The following is a 14,209-nucleotide window of genomic DNA, read 5'->3' as shown; positions in this document are numbered from 1 at the left end:
AGAATTTAATTTCAGACCTTGCTCAGACTCGAAGACACCGTGGAGATTAACAGAAAGATTTAACATATACCAGTCAGACTTTCTTGTTTTAAATAGAATTTATGCATAACCATGAAGTATATATGAATATGCAACAGGCTATTGTTTTAAAGGGTTATTCCTTTGTTCACAAAACATTTTTGGCAGCTTGGTGTCCAAAAACATCAGGACATCTAATTATTTGCTTTTTATTGTCTTGTAATTGTCCTAACTCTAAATTTTTCTTACTCTAATTGTATTATTATTTTTATAACCATTTTATTATTATTAAACTTTTAAAAAATCTAAAAACAAGTGATTGGTGTTTTTCACACTCCCCATCTGCGTGGGAGCAGCCAAGGGTGATACCAGCTGGGATTCCAGGAGAGCACCAGCTGGGAATTCCCTTTCCCTGCCACCAACAAATCCATAGGTGAACAATTATTACCTCCACTGCTCACTTTTATTTGTGTTTAATCTCCCCCTGCTCTGTACAACAGTTCACAAAGAGGTAGGTGCAGTTTGTACCTTGTATGTGTAACATCTGAGACTGTCACCATGGAATGTCAGCTGACAGGAAAATACTTGTTTTTTAGAAATTGGCTTTTATTTTCATGACTGCTGTTGGAAGTACAAGGAGATTGAGTGTAAACTCACACACAAGGATTTTAATACCTTGAAGGTGGTGAGGGGCGCTTTTCAGATTTAAATGTTCTAAAATTTTCTGTGGGAAACAGTACTGCAGAAATCAGCTAGATCGTACAGTTTAAAAGCATTAAACCACCAAGTTGTAGTTTTCACAATCTGTATTTTAAATGTTACATTTAGATGTTACTCAGAAGAACACCCTAAATAAAGTTACAAAATATCATAATCCAAGGTTCTGATATAGCAAAAATAGGGAGCCTGTGTCTTCGTTAACAATGAATAAATATAACATTTAAATAGCTGCAACATACTTATCACATGCTTTAAATAAAAAATATAGATGTTTATATAGCTCTCAATATTTTAGAAGTCATTTAGTGCTACCGGAAGCTTCTAAATTAGAAATTTAGAGGCAGAGGATAGAAAATGACAGCAAGGTGTTCCTGACATTCCCTGACAGAAGCCAGTTCACACATCGTGGTTTTGGGCAACAACAGCAAAAGAAGTCACCAAATTTAGGACTGAGCTGAAGGGGAAGATTGAGGGATTGCACTCCACGATATCCCCTAAAAACTGGGATGTGGTGGTGTCGATCAGAGAGACCCAGACCCCAATACCCGCTCCCCCAGGTCACATTCTGAGGTTCAGCACAGAGTACCATACACAAAATAGAACAATTCTCTAATGCCATGAATTATTTGTTTTCCTCAAGAACCGCTCAATAGGAGGTTTGGAGCTGCAGTACACAGGCCACCACCAGGACAGGGATTTCAGACAGCTTCCCACTATTCCTTGGGCTTCAACACATACTCCTGGAACATGGAATACAGCACCCCTGCAAGACAGAAATAAAAAGCACAATTAAAGAACTGTATTAAATTAGAAATAATGGGTTTCAATTCTTTGTATACTGAGAAACCAGGTATGAAAATATACTATTTATGAAACTGGAGATTCTGAGCTAATTCTAGTTCATTCTGTGGCCAAAGTCAAGCTTTTCTGTTGTTCCTGCTGGGAGTGCAGTAGGGTTGAACAGTGTTTAATGGTATGTACATTTACACATAAATGAGATCTGGGATGTACAGATCAGGGGCACAATGTCCTTGTACATTCAGACACACAAGTCCAGTCCTGAAAAAATACATATACCTATAAATATATATTTAAAAAATATGTAATACCATGGTCTACTGTAGGACTGGAGTAAATAAATTTCCCTTTGTCCCCTTAAAAAGGAAAAAAGCCCAGAAGTTTCTCTCCTCAATTTGGTTAAAAGACACCTCATAGGACCTTGGGGACTTCACCTCAAACTTAAATTGGACAAGAGCCAAAAAGTCCCGCCTAAGCAATTCCCTAGAAAAGAAGATAACAAAAGTAGTAAATCGCTTTTGTGAAGTGGTTTAGCAGGAGCAAAAACCTCTTGTCTTGACTCTGCTTTTCTCTGTAAAGAGCTTTTTTATTTTTGCCTTTTATTAAAACTTTTGTTCCCAACACTGTCACAAGAGCCATCCTGCTTTTATGCCACCTACCTGAGGTACCTGAGCTATCAAGGGTATAATGCTTATCTCTGAGAGCCTATAAGACCAGGCTCAAGAAAACAGAAAGCATTAATCTACGCACGCTGTAGATCTTCCAATACATTAAATTCAGAAACAGCAACATATTTACAAGGGAAAATATTAATGTCAGATGAATGTTTTCTTTTTTTTGGCCTAAAAGAGGCAGAGATGCAGAAGCTCACGTTCCACATCTAGACATAATCAAAACTGCTGCTCTGAAATTAAATACTTAAGTACATAGAATCAGATTACTCCAGAAAGGCTGACTGAGCACCAGTAAGGAACACAAACGTCCTGGAATAAATGTTCTGGATGCTTCCAGGCAGCCATGCCAGCTCTGTTATCCACTGGAGAGACACAGGAGGCTCTCCATGGTTTGCCACTGCCAGGGACAGCTCCTGTTCCATACGTACCACACGTCAGGGCTCCCACGGCGAAGCCCTGGGCTGCCACGCGCATGTGGATCAGGTGAAGGGACAATTTCATGTTACCTCTGTGCTTCAGCTTGTACAGCCCGTAGGCAACCACGGCGGTGAAGCCAGCCATCCCTGCAAGGCAAGGAGAGCATCCCTCTGAGTGGAGATCCAGAGCACGGGGACCCACCTAAACAAAACAGCCTGTGAACCACTGAGCTGTTCAGGTTGGAAAAGACCCTTTAGATCACTGAGTCCAACCATTCCCCCACAGCTGCCAAGGCCACCGCTAAACCCTGTCCCCAAGTGTCACATCTGTACAGGTTTTCAATCCCTACTTGCATGGTGATTCCACCACTGGCCTGGGCAGCCCCTTCCTTGAAGAAATTTTTCCTAATATCCATTCTACTCTACACCTCCCCTGGCACAACTTGAGGCCATTCTTTCTCATCCTAAAATAAGCCTGTTTTGATCTAATCACTCTGGTTTTGTGTAGTGGTAAATCCTAGCCCTGGTTTCAGTGTAAGGAAGAGCAGGAGATTTCCACCAGCATTAAAATGCCAAAGGAGCAGCTTGAGGTGTCAGAATTCCCTGGATATTTTTCAGACAGAACCAGGGCTCCTCATCCCTCCTTTCCTGCATGGACATTCACAGCTAGGACCCCCAGCCAGCTGATGCTCAGACTCCCAGTGTGTGGATGCTCCCTGATGTACCCACTGGCCTGCCTCAGTCGCTATTTTGGGTGTTGTCACATTTGGCCAGGTGCCACCAGGACAGGACAAGTCACATGTTATTGTCCCCAAGCTGTGAGGAGGGTGGCTCCACCAGGTCTCTTTCCCAGGGCCAGAAATCACTGATATTCCTTCAGAAGAGCAAATAGCCCCAGCTTTGCCAGCTCCAACACGGAAGCTTTCACAGAATACACAGCAGAAATGCACAGACTTTTCCAATTCCATCTATTTCATTCAATTTTTAGGATTATTTGCACAGTTCATAGGTGCATGCCAAGCTTTAAGTGCTGTGTATGTTTTACTGAGCAGAGCGTGGGCAGTCTGTCTTCCCTGAGTCGGAGCATTACCAGTGCCACCAGAAAGCTGCAAACACTTAATTCGCTCTCATTAAATACCAATTAATTAGGGCCCAGCTCTGACACAGGTCAAAAGTGAGTTCTGCCAATCTGCTTCAGGGAACTGGAGCTCCTGGAGTTCATGGTTCAGCCCAGCAAGGTGGAGACAAAGTGCAGTGACCACGGAAGCAGTGACGGAAATCTGCTGGCAAACGCTGGGAACAGTTCACCCCGAGTGACCCCGCTGCTCTCCAGTTAAGGTGGCTGGAAATCAAAACCTGTCTTGTGTCACACAAAAGCTGATCTCTGATCTCCTCAGAAGCTTATTGGGAGTCTCAACAGAGAGGCTGAGAACTTTAACAACTTCCTCAAGCTGGGGTAACATAAAAATTACTAAAAAAATGCATTTTAAACTAAGCAATAGCAGCAGAAGGGTGAAACGTTTAAATCTGCAATTTAAATCCTTCTAGTTTGTATTTTGATAGCTTTTAAGTCACTCTGTAGTGGTCACATAATTCCCAGGAACTGTGCTCCAGAACAGCTGCACAACACACTCCCTAACCACTTGACAGCATCACTTTCACATGTTTTCTAGCCTCACTTAAAAAGCCTTTCAGAGTTTGTTGATTTGGGGTTTGTTCTATACTTGTAGGTTCTGAGTTTTTTATTTAAGGTAACAGACCTCATTAATTTCCCTCTGTCTTTTAGGACAACTATTATGGGGAGGTAATTTTTAAGTAATTTCCTGTTTACAGAAAAAAGGTGAACAGTGATGGTGTTTCCCACATCGATTGTGCAAACACATTTCTCCATTTTTGAACTCACCAATGGGCACAAACGGCGTCTCCTTAAATTTTTTGATCAGCTTTGAGGTCTGGCTGGTCTCTGTCTCATAGTCAGGGAGAACAGATTCCTGGCTGGGTGACATTGTGGCTGTGAAGACAAAGAACATCCCTTCAGGTTTTGGAAACCCCAAATAAAGGCAATCTTTAGGAAAAGAAAATCCCTTGTCACAAATAGCCAGGTAGTGAGATATAAGAACAGGCACCATTAACAGATGGCTAAATTCAAGTGAAGCTTGGGAAGCAGGACTGTGCTTACTAGGAGAGGTAAGAACAAAACAAAACCAAAAAAAGTAGGAGAGCAACAAATATTTTGCCATCCGTTTTCGCACCATTAGAGATCCCAGTGATCCCCCCCCATGCTCACAGGCAGCCACAGAAAGCTTTGGTCACTGCCTGCCCTTCCTTTTAGGAATTCCATGCCTCACCACACTGCTTGGCTTTCGCAGGCTGGTCCTTTATGGCCGTTCTGACCTCAGCAAAGTTCACTTCTCCCCCCTCATTCCCTGCCAAGAGCAGCAGCCACAGCAGCTGGGCTGGGAAGCAGAGCTGCTGCACAAGGTCAGCCCTGCCTGGCAGCTCCTCAGTCACTACAGCCTATCCCACATCAACAGAGCTCCAAATTCCCAATGGAGAACACAGGGAAGGGGAACAGCCACTGCCAAGGAGCTGCTGAGCAAGTCCTCAATGGGTGCAGACTCCTGTGGGGTCGCATCAGGAGGAGAAGCCATCCACAGGTGATTTCTCACCTTCCCCCAAGGAAAATAAAAAGCAGCAACAGCTTGAGAAGGGCTCCACTCGCAGAACTATCATCACCAAAGTGAGACCATCCTCCAGAACTTCCCAGCTTTTTGTCTTGGGAATTGCATGGATTACACCAAGACCCGTTCCCTCCTCAGTACTCCATTCAGCTAATGACAATTTCTGCCAGTGACACCACAGAGAACCCTGCTAGAAAAATCTCAACTGCTATTGCTCAGCTTTGCCAACAACGGCAAAACACAGCTCAGGGGCACATAGAAAGGCTCCGAGCTCTCAGAATAAACCAAGAGGAATTTCATTAAGCAGGTGCCAGTAACCTTAGGCCGAAGACACATTTCAAAGGTGGCCATGCTCCGTGGTTACACAGCATTTTGTGCACACCCATGTGAGCAGACTGACTGGTTCTCAAACCATTTCCTCTGCAAGGCCAAAGGATTTGGTCTCTCTACGGCTGCTACAACCATTCTTACTGGCTAAATGTAAGCTATAATTTTAGCCTGACTCATTCAGAAAAGGAAACAGAGCTCTCCATCACTCAGCAGAGGAGGAGACAGCCAGAGATGAGCCTTACACAAGAAAATTATATTAAAAGTGAAACAATTCATCCACCGCGAGAAAGTTCCTGTAACCTTCAGCTCAGACCAAGGCGGGCACAGGGCAGAAGAAACGGGGTGAAACACAGGGCCCGGCTGCCCTGACCTTGCCGACACCTCAGGGCGCTGAGGGCACCGCTGTGACCGGTGCCACCCGCGGGGGACACTGACCACGGGTGGGAAGGCGACAGGTCTCAGCATCCTCCCGGCAAGGGGGAGGCCTTGGGTACCCCTTCTGTCTGCCCAGCTCCGCGTGGGGACCCTTCCCCACTGCAGCCCCAGGCCCCGCACCCCTCACGGAGACTCGGCCAAGCACCTTCACCGCGCTCCGGCCTTCTGCCGCACGGCGCCTCAGCTCTGCTCCTGCCCCAATCACTTCCCCCCACATGGAAAGCCTTGCTGCTGCAGCCCAGAGGCCGTGTCCCCGCTCGTGTCCCCGCTCGTGTCCCCGGCAGCGCCTCCCGCCCGCCCCGAGCCCGGCTCACCGCGCGGGTCCCGCACCGACCGGCGTCTGCCGCGCCCGGCCCCGCCCCCGCCTTTTATAGCCGGCCTCCGCCCCGCCCCTCCTCCGGGACCACAACTCCCAGCGTGCCCCGCGCCCGCGCGCTCGCTGATAGCCAATCCGGAGCGTGGCAGCGACCGCCGCTTCCTTGCGCGGTGACGTCACGCGCGGCGCTCCGCATTGCGGCGGGGTGGCACGGCCGGCAGGGGGCGCTGCGGGGCCCGCGCCCCTCAGGGACGGTGCCGCCTCAGGGTCTGCGTTAGTCCCAAAACAGTGGGAAAAGGAAGAGATTTAGATTAGATATTGGGTAAGGAATTGTTCCCTGGGAGTTGGGGAGGCCCTGGCACAGGGTGCCCAGAGCAGCTGTGGCTGCCCGTGGATCCCTGGAAGTGTCCAAGGCCAGGTTGGATGGGGCTTGGAGCAGCCTGGGACGGTGGAAGGTGACAACTGCCCATGGAAGGTGTCCCTGCCCATGGAAGGTGTCATGGCCATGGAAGGTGACACTGCCCATGGAAGGTGTCCCTGCCCATGGAAGGTGTCATGCCCATGGAAGGTGACACTGCCCATGGAAGGTGTCCCTGCCCATCGAAGGTGTCCCTGGCCATGGAAGGTGTCATGCCCATGGAAGGTGTCCCTGCCCATGGAAGATGTCTCTGCCCATGGAAGGTGTCCCTGCCCATGGAAGGCGTCATGCCCATGGAAGGTGTACCTGCCCATGGAAGATGTCATGCCCATGGAAGGTGTCGTGCCCATGGAAGATGTCCCTGCCCATGGAAGGTAACACTGCCCATGGAAGGCGTCCCTGCTCATGGAAGGTGTCCCTGGCCATGGAAGGCGTCATGCCCATGGAAGGTGTACCTGCCCATGGAAGATGTCATGCCCATGGAAGGTGTCATGCCCATGGAAGATGTCCCTGCCCATGGAAGGCGTCCCTGCTCATGGAAGGTGTCCCTGGCCATGGAAGGTGTCCCTGCCCATGGAAGGCGTCCTTGCCCATGGAGGGTGTCCCAGTCCATGGCAAGGGATGAGATTGTACAGCAAATCCCTCTGGGAAAAGCCAGTGTCCATAAAGGAGACAGAGGAGTGCTGCAGCTTTATTCGGGTGAAGGCAGCGAGGCCGCTGGGGCACATCCCTGTGGGTTTTCTCTCTCGAGGTTTCGGAGGGCGCAGCTTCCTTTTATCCCAAACTCCTGTGCTCGTTGCCCTCTTCCTTCCCCCGCTGGCCGAGGTACCAGGCAGGTGCAGCCTTCCCAAACCCCCTGCCACGTATCCCCCCTTGAACACGTTATTTACCCCAAAGTTCAGAAACTCAGCCTTGTGCGGCCCCCTTCGGCTGTTTCAGGAGTCAAACTGTCCGGGTTCTGTAACAACCTGCTGCTTGAAGTTGGTAGAAACATTAAGCCCCATCTCAAAGCCCTTCACAACCATCCCCTCACCCATGGAATTGTTTGTAAAGACATCAACACACATCTTCCCTGTTAGGTGAGATGGTCTCTAAAGTCCCTTCCAGCCCAAACCCTTCGGAGATTCTGTGAAATTTGGGCTCCTACTTAGTCCTTTGTTGAAGAGCTTCCACCTGATGTCAGAATCATGGAATGGTTTGGGTTGGAAGGGACCTTAAAGTTCATCCTGTTCCACCCCCTGCCATGGGCAGGGACACCTTCCACCAGATCAGGTTGCTCCCAGCCCCATCCAACTTGGAACACTTCCAGAATGTGGCAGCCACAGCTTCTCTGGCTTTGCTTCATTTTGATTTTCTTGGTGCTGAATTATGTCATTGACTATGTTTTCCCACATTTCAGCTTTCAGGCAGACCTGGTTTTACCCCCACTCTGTGCAAGGATTTTGATGCCCAAAGACAGCCTGAAATTGCTCCTGACTTAGACCGCATTCTGGAAGAGGAAGAAGAATCCACTGGGATCCCAAAGATCCCCAAAAAATCTTCTCCTAAATCTGAGAACAGCTTGTCATGGAAAACCAGCAAAGATAAATCCTTTTTTCCCTAAGCCCAGTGCTCCTGTGTGATGTTTGTACCTCCTCGTCTCCTGCAGCTGCAGGGTCACTCTGCCACCGACATTTGGCATTTTGGGCAGCAGAAAATAAAGTGGCTCAGACAAGCGCTGCATCTGTCTAAATGTGCTGCCCATTACCCCTAATCATGTTACTTTAATTGCCAAAGCCATCAGAGCCCTGCAGTCTGAAAGGAAACAAAAAATAGATGCAATTACCAGCCCTGAAATTGAGTTAAAATCTTGTAATAAATTATAGCAAAGGCCACTTTCTCCAGTGACTCTCAAAGGTACGTTTAATTCTCTGCTTCAGGGCAGAAACTAAATTAAAAACAAAAACTTATTTAATTTTAATTGCTGGCCTAATGAAACCTCTGTCACCTGCAGCTTCCTTGTGTGAGTGTCCGGTGTCTCAGCTCTACGAGTGGCTTCTTGCTCTCTGCTAATGTGTGTGCTGCACACACATAATAATAATAAAAATATACATTTATTACATGGTCTATTTAAAGTGCAGCAGCAGCTGATGGTGGCAAACATGGAAATGGGTAATAAGAACAAATTTCTCTCTGTGAATCTCTGTGGATGTGGAGCTGTGGCCGTCACTGCTGCTCTGCTCTCCTGTTTTTACCAGGGTGGTTTGGGATGTGTAAAATGCTCTGGGATTGGCACAGGGGAAGCCTTGGCACAGCCAGGGTGTTCCATAGCCCTGTTTGCTGGTGAGATGAGGAAACGAGCAGGAGTGTGACCACTAACCCACGCTGATGCCCAAAAACTCCTGCAATAAACCTCTTCATCAGAAACACCTTTGGCAGAGACCATTTCTGCTCTGGCAGGGGATGAGGACCCTGCAGCATCAGATTTCCTGGAAAACACGTGGATTTTACAGCAGGGACTCAGCCTGCTGGGAGCTGTTCTAGATGTTACGCTTAAACACAGGGTGGAGAGCAATCCTCCAGGACTGACAGGGAGTGATGAAAAGCAGGAAAAAACAAAAGAAAACCGGGGAGGTTGTGCTGAGCTCACATTTCCTGACTGTCCTCTTACACAAATGGAAGAAGTTCCTAAAAGCCTGGTTCAAGCCTCTGGGAGAATGGAAAGAGGAGAAGAAGCTTCTGTAAGTGCCTTTTCTGCTTCTTGCTTGTAGACAAGGCCATAGAAGAAACCTGGCAAGGCTCTCTTTTGTTTTTGAATGGTTGACAGCCTTGGGCCAGGATTAATTCCTGAGCTCAGCCCTCCCTTCCACTCTGGGGTACAGGATGGGGATGTGGACGCTAGTGCTGGGCTGATGTGGAGGGAGAAGGATCTGGGAGAGGGAGAAAAGGCATCTCAGTGGGCTGGAAGAGAGCCCAGATGCAAATTTTGGGAATATCCTGGTGTGGGTAGAGGGGGTGTGAGGGGAAAGGTGTTTATGAGTCTCGGGTATTGCTGTGATCAGCAAGGTACACAGCTTTGGTTTCCTCTCGAGGGTCTGCAGTCACAGCTGAGGGTGAATTTCCTCCAAAATATGATACAAAAAATAAATGTTAAAAAGCTCATTCCCAGACAAGTCTTTTTGTGGCACTTTCCCGTGGCAGATCCCTGCTCCCCCACTGCTCTGTCCGAAGTGCTCTGCAGCACTTGCCAAAGAATGGTGAGACGGCATGAAAACATTTCAATCCAGCTCAAACCCAGTTTTGCTTTTCTTTTCAGCTGCCTGGAGCTGCCTGGAATGGGTATTTAAGCAATTTCAGTCATGGGACCACAGCAGGTACGAGCAGAGCTTCACCCTTTACAGCTGCACACCCACTCTGAGCCTGTGGGGTGGAGGGCACCCCTTTCCCTGGGTGTTTGTGGGGAGGGAGCCTAAAACCTGCAGATCCACCATGGGATATGTCCTCGTTGGGATGCACAGCGTAGCCAGGGACCAACAACTTCACATTCTCATTTCTGAGCGGCTGCAAATCCTGGAGGGAAAAACAGATCCTTGAGAGGAGACTGGAGCTACACAGCAAAGGCTGTTTGGGATTCCTGGAAAATGAGTCCCAGGGAAAAGATGAGTATCTTTGGCCATGGCTGAAAAAATGTGTGCTTTTGTGGTAGAGGGGTGTTCACATGGTTTTTTGCAAAACTGTTTTGTTTTGCTGCCAGATTAACCTTGATGATTAAACTCCTCATTAACCTTTGAAGTGCCAACAGCACCAGGCAAATTCCATCTCCTACTATGTGAAATGAGCTCCTCAGTGACAGCTTTTTTCCTGAAAATCAGATCCCAAAAGTAGGAGGCTCTCAATCACTCACCATATCCTGAAATCTGGGCTGCAGCCATCTAAACAATGATGTCCACAGTTCCAGGGAGTGACCACTGCGGGGGTTGTCTCATGCATTGTCTCATGCAGAATTGATTCCAGCAGTGTTCTTCCAGCTGAATCTCTCTTTCTCACCATAATTCAGGACTGGATTCTGGTGCCTACATGCCCTCACCTTGGATGAGTCTTTGAGCAGCCTGGGATAATGGAAGGTGTCCCTGCCCAGGGCAGGAGGGTTGGAACAAGATGTTCTTCAAGGTTCTTTCCAACCCAAACCATTCTGGAATCCTGTGAATTCTGTATTTGCCACTCACCAATGCCTTTTTCCAGAATCCATGTCTTGTTTTCCTAGAGCTGGCATGGAGAGGGCTCAGTGTCCTCTCAGGAGCAGGGAGATGTTCAGCATTTCACCTTGGGGAACAGCCTCACTGACACTGCTGGTGGCAGGTTCTTCTTTACCAAGAATTGAGATGCTGCTTTTTCAGTAGTGACCAAGGTGAATATAAGCAGCTCACAGGGAGCTGTGCTGGTGGATTTCCTATAATTTAGAGCAGAAACTTCACTAAAAGCTTGTGGTGGTGCCAAGAGGAAGTAGTGATTTCCGTCAGAGGAAACCGTGCACATTCATTTTTAAGTTTTATGTGTTTGAGTAAGGAAAACAGAATTAATTTTAGGGTTTTTTTAGGTTTTTTTAAGGTGTTGTTTTTTTTTTTTTTTTTTTTTTTTTTTTTTTTTTGTTAATATGTACATGAAGACAGCTATCCCCATGCTCAGGCAAAGGCCAAAGGCCAAGTTGTTCAGGACACAAAATACTCACCAGACAGTGGCAGAAATTTAGACCAGTGAAATTCCAGTACCTGAATGGAGCCTACAAGAAAGACAAAAAGGGGCTTTTTACAGGAGCATGGAGTGACAGGACAAGGGGTAATGGGTCTTTCAGTTGAAAAAGGGTAGGTTTGGACCAAATATTAGGAGGAATTTCTTTGCTGTGAGGCCCTGGAACAGCATTCCCAGAGAAGCTGTGGCTGCCCCAGGATCCCTGGAAGTGTCCCAGGCAAGGTTGAACAGGGCTTGGAGCAACCTGGGACAGTGGTAGGTGTCCCTGTCTATGGCAAAGGTTGGAGCAAGATGATCTTGAAAGTCTCTTCCAACCCCAACCATTCTGTGATTCTATGAACTAAACATCTCTGTGTTTCAAAGATGTGATTCACATTCCCTCTGTGATGTGCTCTTTGCTTCCTGTGTAAATTGGAACAACACCTTGACCTCTTTCCCTTGCTCTTAGGCAGCCACTGGTCAAACACAACGTCGGGAGTGACAGCAACAACCACAGGCACGTGGCTGGATGCTGCCAATTCGAGTGAGTACCCGTACGAGTACCTGGATGAGGAGGATTATGGGCTCTATGGCCTCTGCACCAAGGAGGAGGTGCTGTCCTTCAGCAGGGTGTTCCTGCCATCATTTTACACCGTGATCTTCCTGGTTGGAATGGCTGGGAATGCCCTCCTGTTTACTGTCCTCCTCATGCACATCAAGAAGAAAAAGAAGATGACTGAGCTGTATCTGATGAACATGGTGGTTTCAGATTTCTTCCTGCTACTGACCCTTCCTTTCTGGGCTCTGTACATTTCTCAGTGGGTCACCTGGGACGTCTTGTGCCCATTCTTAAGTGCCATGTACACTCTGAACTTCTACAGTGGCATCTTCTTTGTGAGCTGCATGAGCCTGGACATGTATCTGCAGATAGTTCATGCTTGGTCTCCTCACAGCTCCACGGTGTGGAGGAATTCCATCCTCATCTTGTTGGTGATGTGGATACTTTCCATAGCTCTCTCCATTCCTGATGGCCTCTTCACCAGCACAAGGCAAACTCACAACAAAACCATCATGTGCGCCCAGGATTATGGCCAGGAACATTTATTTTGGAAAGTTGTCTTTCGGGTGACTCAAAACATCCTGGGATTCCTTTTCCCCTTCCTCTTCATGACGTTCTGCTACTCCCGCATCGCGTGTGTGCTCAACACCTCACAGATACCTGGCTCCAGGAGAGCTCTCTGCTTAGTCCTTACTCTGGTGGGAGTCTTCTTTGTGCTGTGGTGTCCTTACAACGTTGTGCTCATCCTCCACTCCCTGCAGGATGTCGGTGTGATCAGGAGCTGTGAAAGCAGTAGGAAACTGGACTATGCCCTGCAGATCACCGAGAGCTTGTCCTTTGTCCACTGCTGTCTCAACCCCTTGCTCTATGCTTTTGTGAAGAAACGGTTCAGGGCATATTTGTGGAAGATCCCTCAGGCTATTTTCAGGAGAGGAGCTTTCTTTTCCATCCAGGACTCCCAGACAAGCCTGTCTTGCAGCAGATATGCAGCTGAGATAGAAATGTTGAGCATCACAAATGCATCATAAATATTGACATTATTTACATTATGTGTGAGCCCTCTGTCCTGCCTGTGATGGAGTTGGTGTGAGCCCGCAGCACTGTGTAACCAGATAGTTCATCCTAGCAACAACCTTGAGATGAGGTTTCCAATCCATACTGGGATTGGAAAAGTACACGTGGGATCTCTTTCTGTTGCAAGTGGAATTATGAAAGAATTGTCCTGTATTTACACTAGTGGAAGAAACCCAGTTCTCATCTGGAGGCAGAACCAAATAAAGGATCAGATTTCTCAATGTTGTGCCTTAAAAAATGCAAACTAAGACTTGAGGAGAGATTATCCTCCTCCTTGGCACAGGCTTTCCATGGATGGAATTCCATGCTCATCCATCAGGCCAGAAAGACTGCCAAGGGATCTGGCTCTTACCGTCTGTCAGATGATTTAACTGGGATAATCTCATTTTCTACCAGGAGATACAACAGGAAGGACTGTTCACCTTTAAGCTGAGCTGTTCTCTGTCATGATGAGCTGTGCCACACTCAGACCTGCTGAGGAGGGAATTGGGACTCTCCAAGGGGCAGGGCCTTGGTTAGAGATCGGTTTGATCATCAGCTGATTTGAGACAGTTTGAGCAGCACACAGTCCAGACCAGTAACAGTGAGAAAGAGATAAAAAGGGGGATCAGCAGAACAGCGGTTGAGGTATTTGCCTTCCATGATCCATTTTGACAAGAAAAAAAAGATCGATGGGTACCACCTGTAACATAAATATTGGCTTTGAAACACAACAAGAGTGAAAACGTGGCCTGAACAGAAGAGCACAGAGAGCTGATGGTCAATCCTTATTACCCAGTGCACCTTTGAAGTTCAAGGTTCTGAGTTTGCTGACTTTTATTTAAAGGCATTATTCACCCTAAATGCTCCTGAACGTTAAATAGTCCCTTTCCATCCTGTAAATCTATTAAGTCTGGAAGTTGCCTAGAGTTGTACAAATAAAATTATGAATTTAAAAGAAAGCACTCATTACATTTATTTTATTACTACATAAGATTACAGGACTGAGAAGGGCTTTGAGTTGATCGCTGCTGTTATTTTTCTTCCCAACATTGCTACAGTGTTTTTCCAAAGTGGTAAGGTT

At 47.3% G+C, this 14,209-nt stretch overlaps 2 protein-coding genes across 2 annotated transcripts; one reads left to right on the top strand and one right to left on the bottom strand.

Moving 5' to 3' along the window:
- Positions 1-806: 806 nt before the first annotated feature.
- On the bottom strand, positions 807-6,495 carry HIGD1A (HIG1 hypoxia inducible domain family member 1A). The gene is made up of 4 exons (XM_002195239.6): positions 6,387-6,495; positions 4,530-4,637; positions 2,639-2,773; positions 807-1,501 (listed from the first exon to the last, which is right to left on the bottom strand). Exons 2-4 carry the CDS (start codon positions 4,630-4,632, stop codon positions 1,452-1,454), a joined length of 288 nt encoding a protein of 95 aa, XP_002195275.1. The 5' UTR covers positions 4,633-4,637; positions 6,387-6,495; the 3' UTR covers positions 807-1,451.
- Positions 6,496-9,346: 2,851 nt separating this feature from the next.
- On the top strand, positions 9,347-14,087 carry ACKR2 (atypical chemokine receptor 2). Its single transcript, XM_004176814.5, has 3 exons — positions 9,347-9,526; positions 10,102-10,159; positions 11,983-14,087. The coding sequence occupies exons 1-3, from the start codon at positions 9,461-9,463 to the stop codon at positions 13,098-13,100; spliced, it is 1,242 nt and encodes a 413-aa protein (XP_004176862.4). The 5' UTR covers positions 9,347-9,460; the 3' UTR covers positions 13,101-14,087.
- Positions 14,088-14,209: the final 122 nt, after the last annotated feature.

This window comes from Taeniopygia guttata, chromosome 2, assembly GCF_048771995.1.
Source record: "Taeniopygia guttata chromosome 2, bTaeGut7.mat, whole genome shotgun sequence".
NCBI lineage: Eukaryota > Metazoa > Chordata > Aves > Passeriformes > Estrildidae > Taeniopygia > Taeniopygia guttata.
Note: the sequence above shows the minus strand (reverse complement) of the source record. Positions and strands in the feature narration are given on the sequence as shown.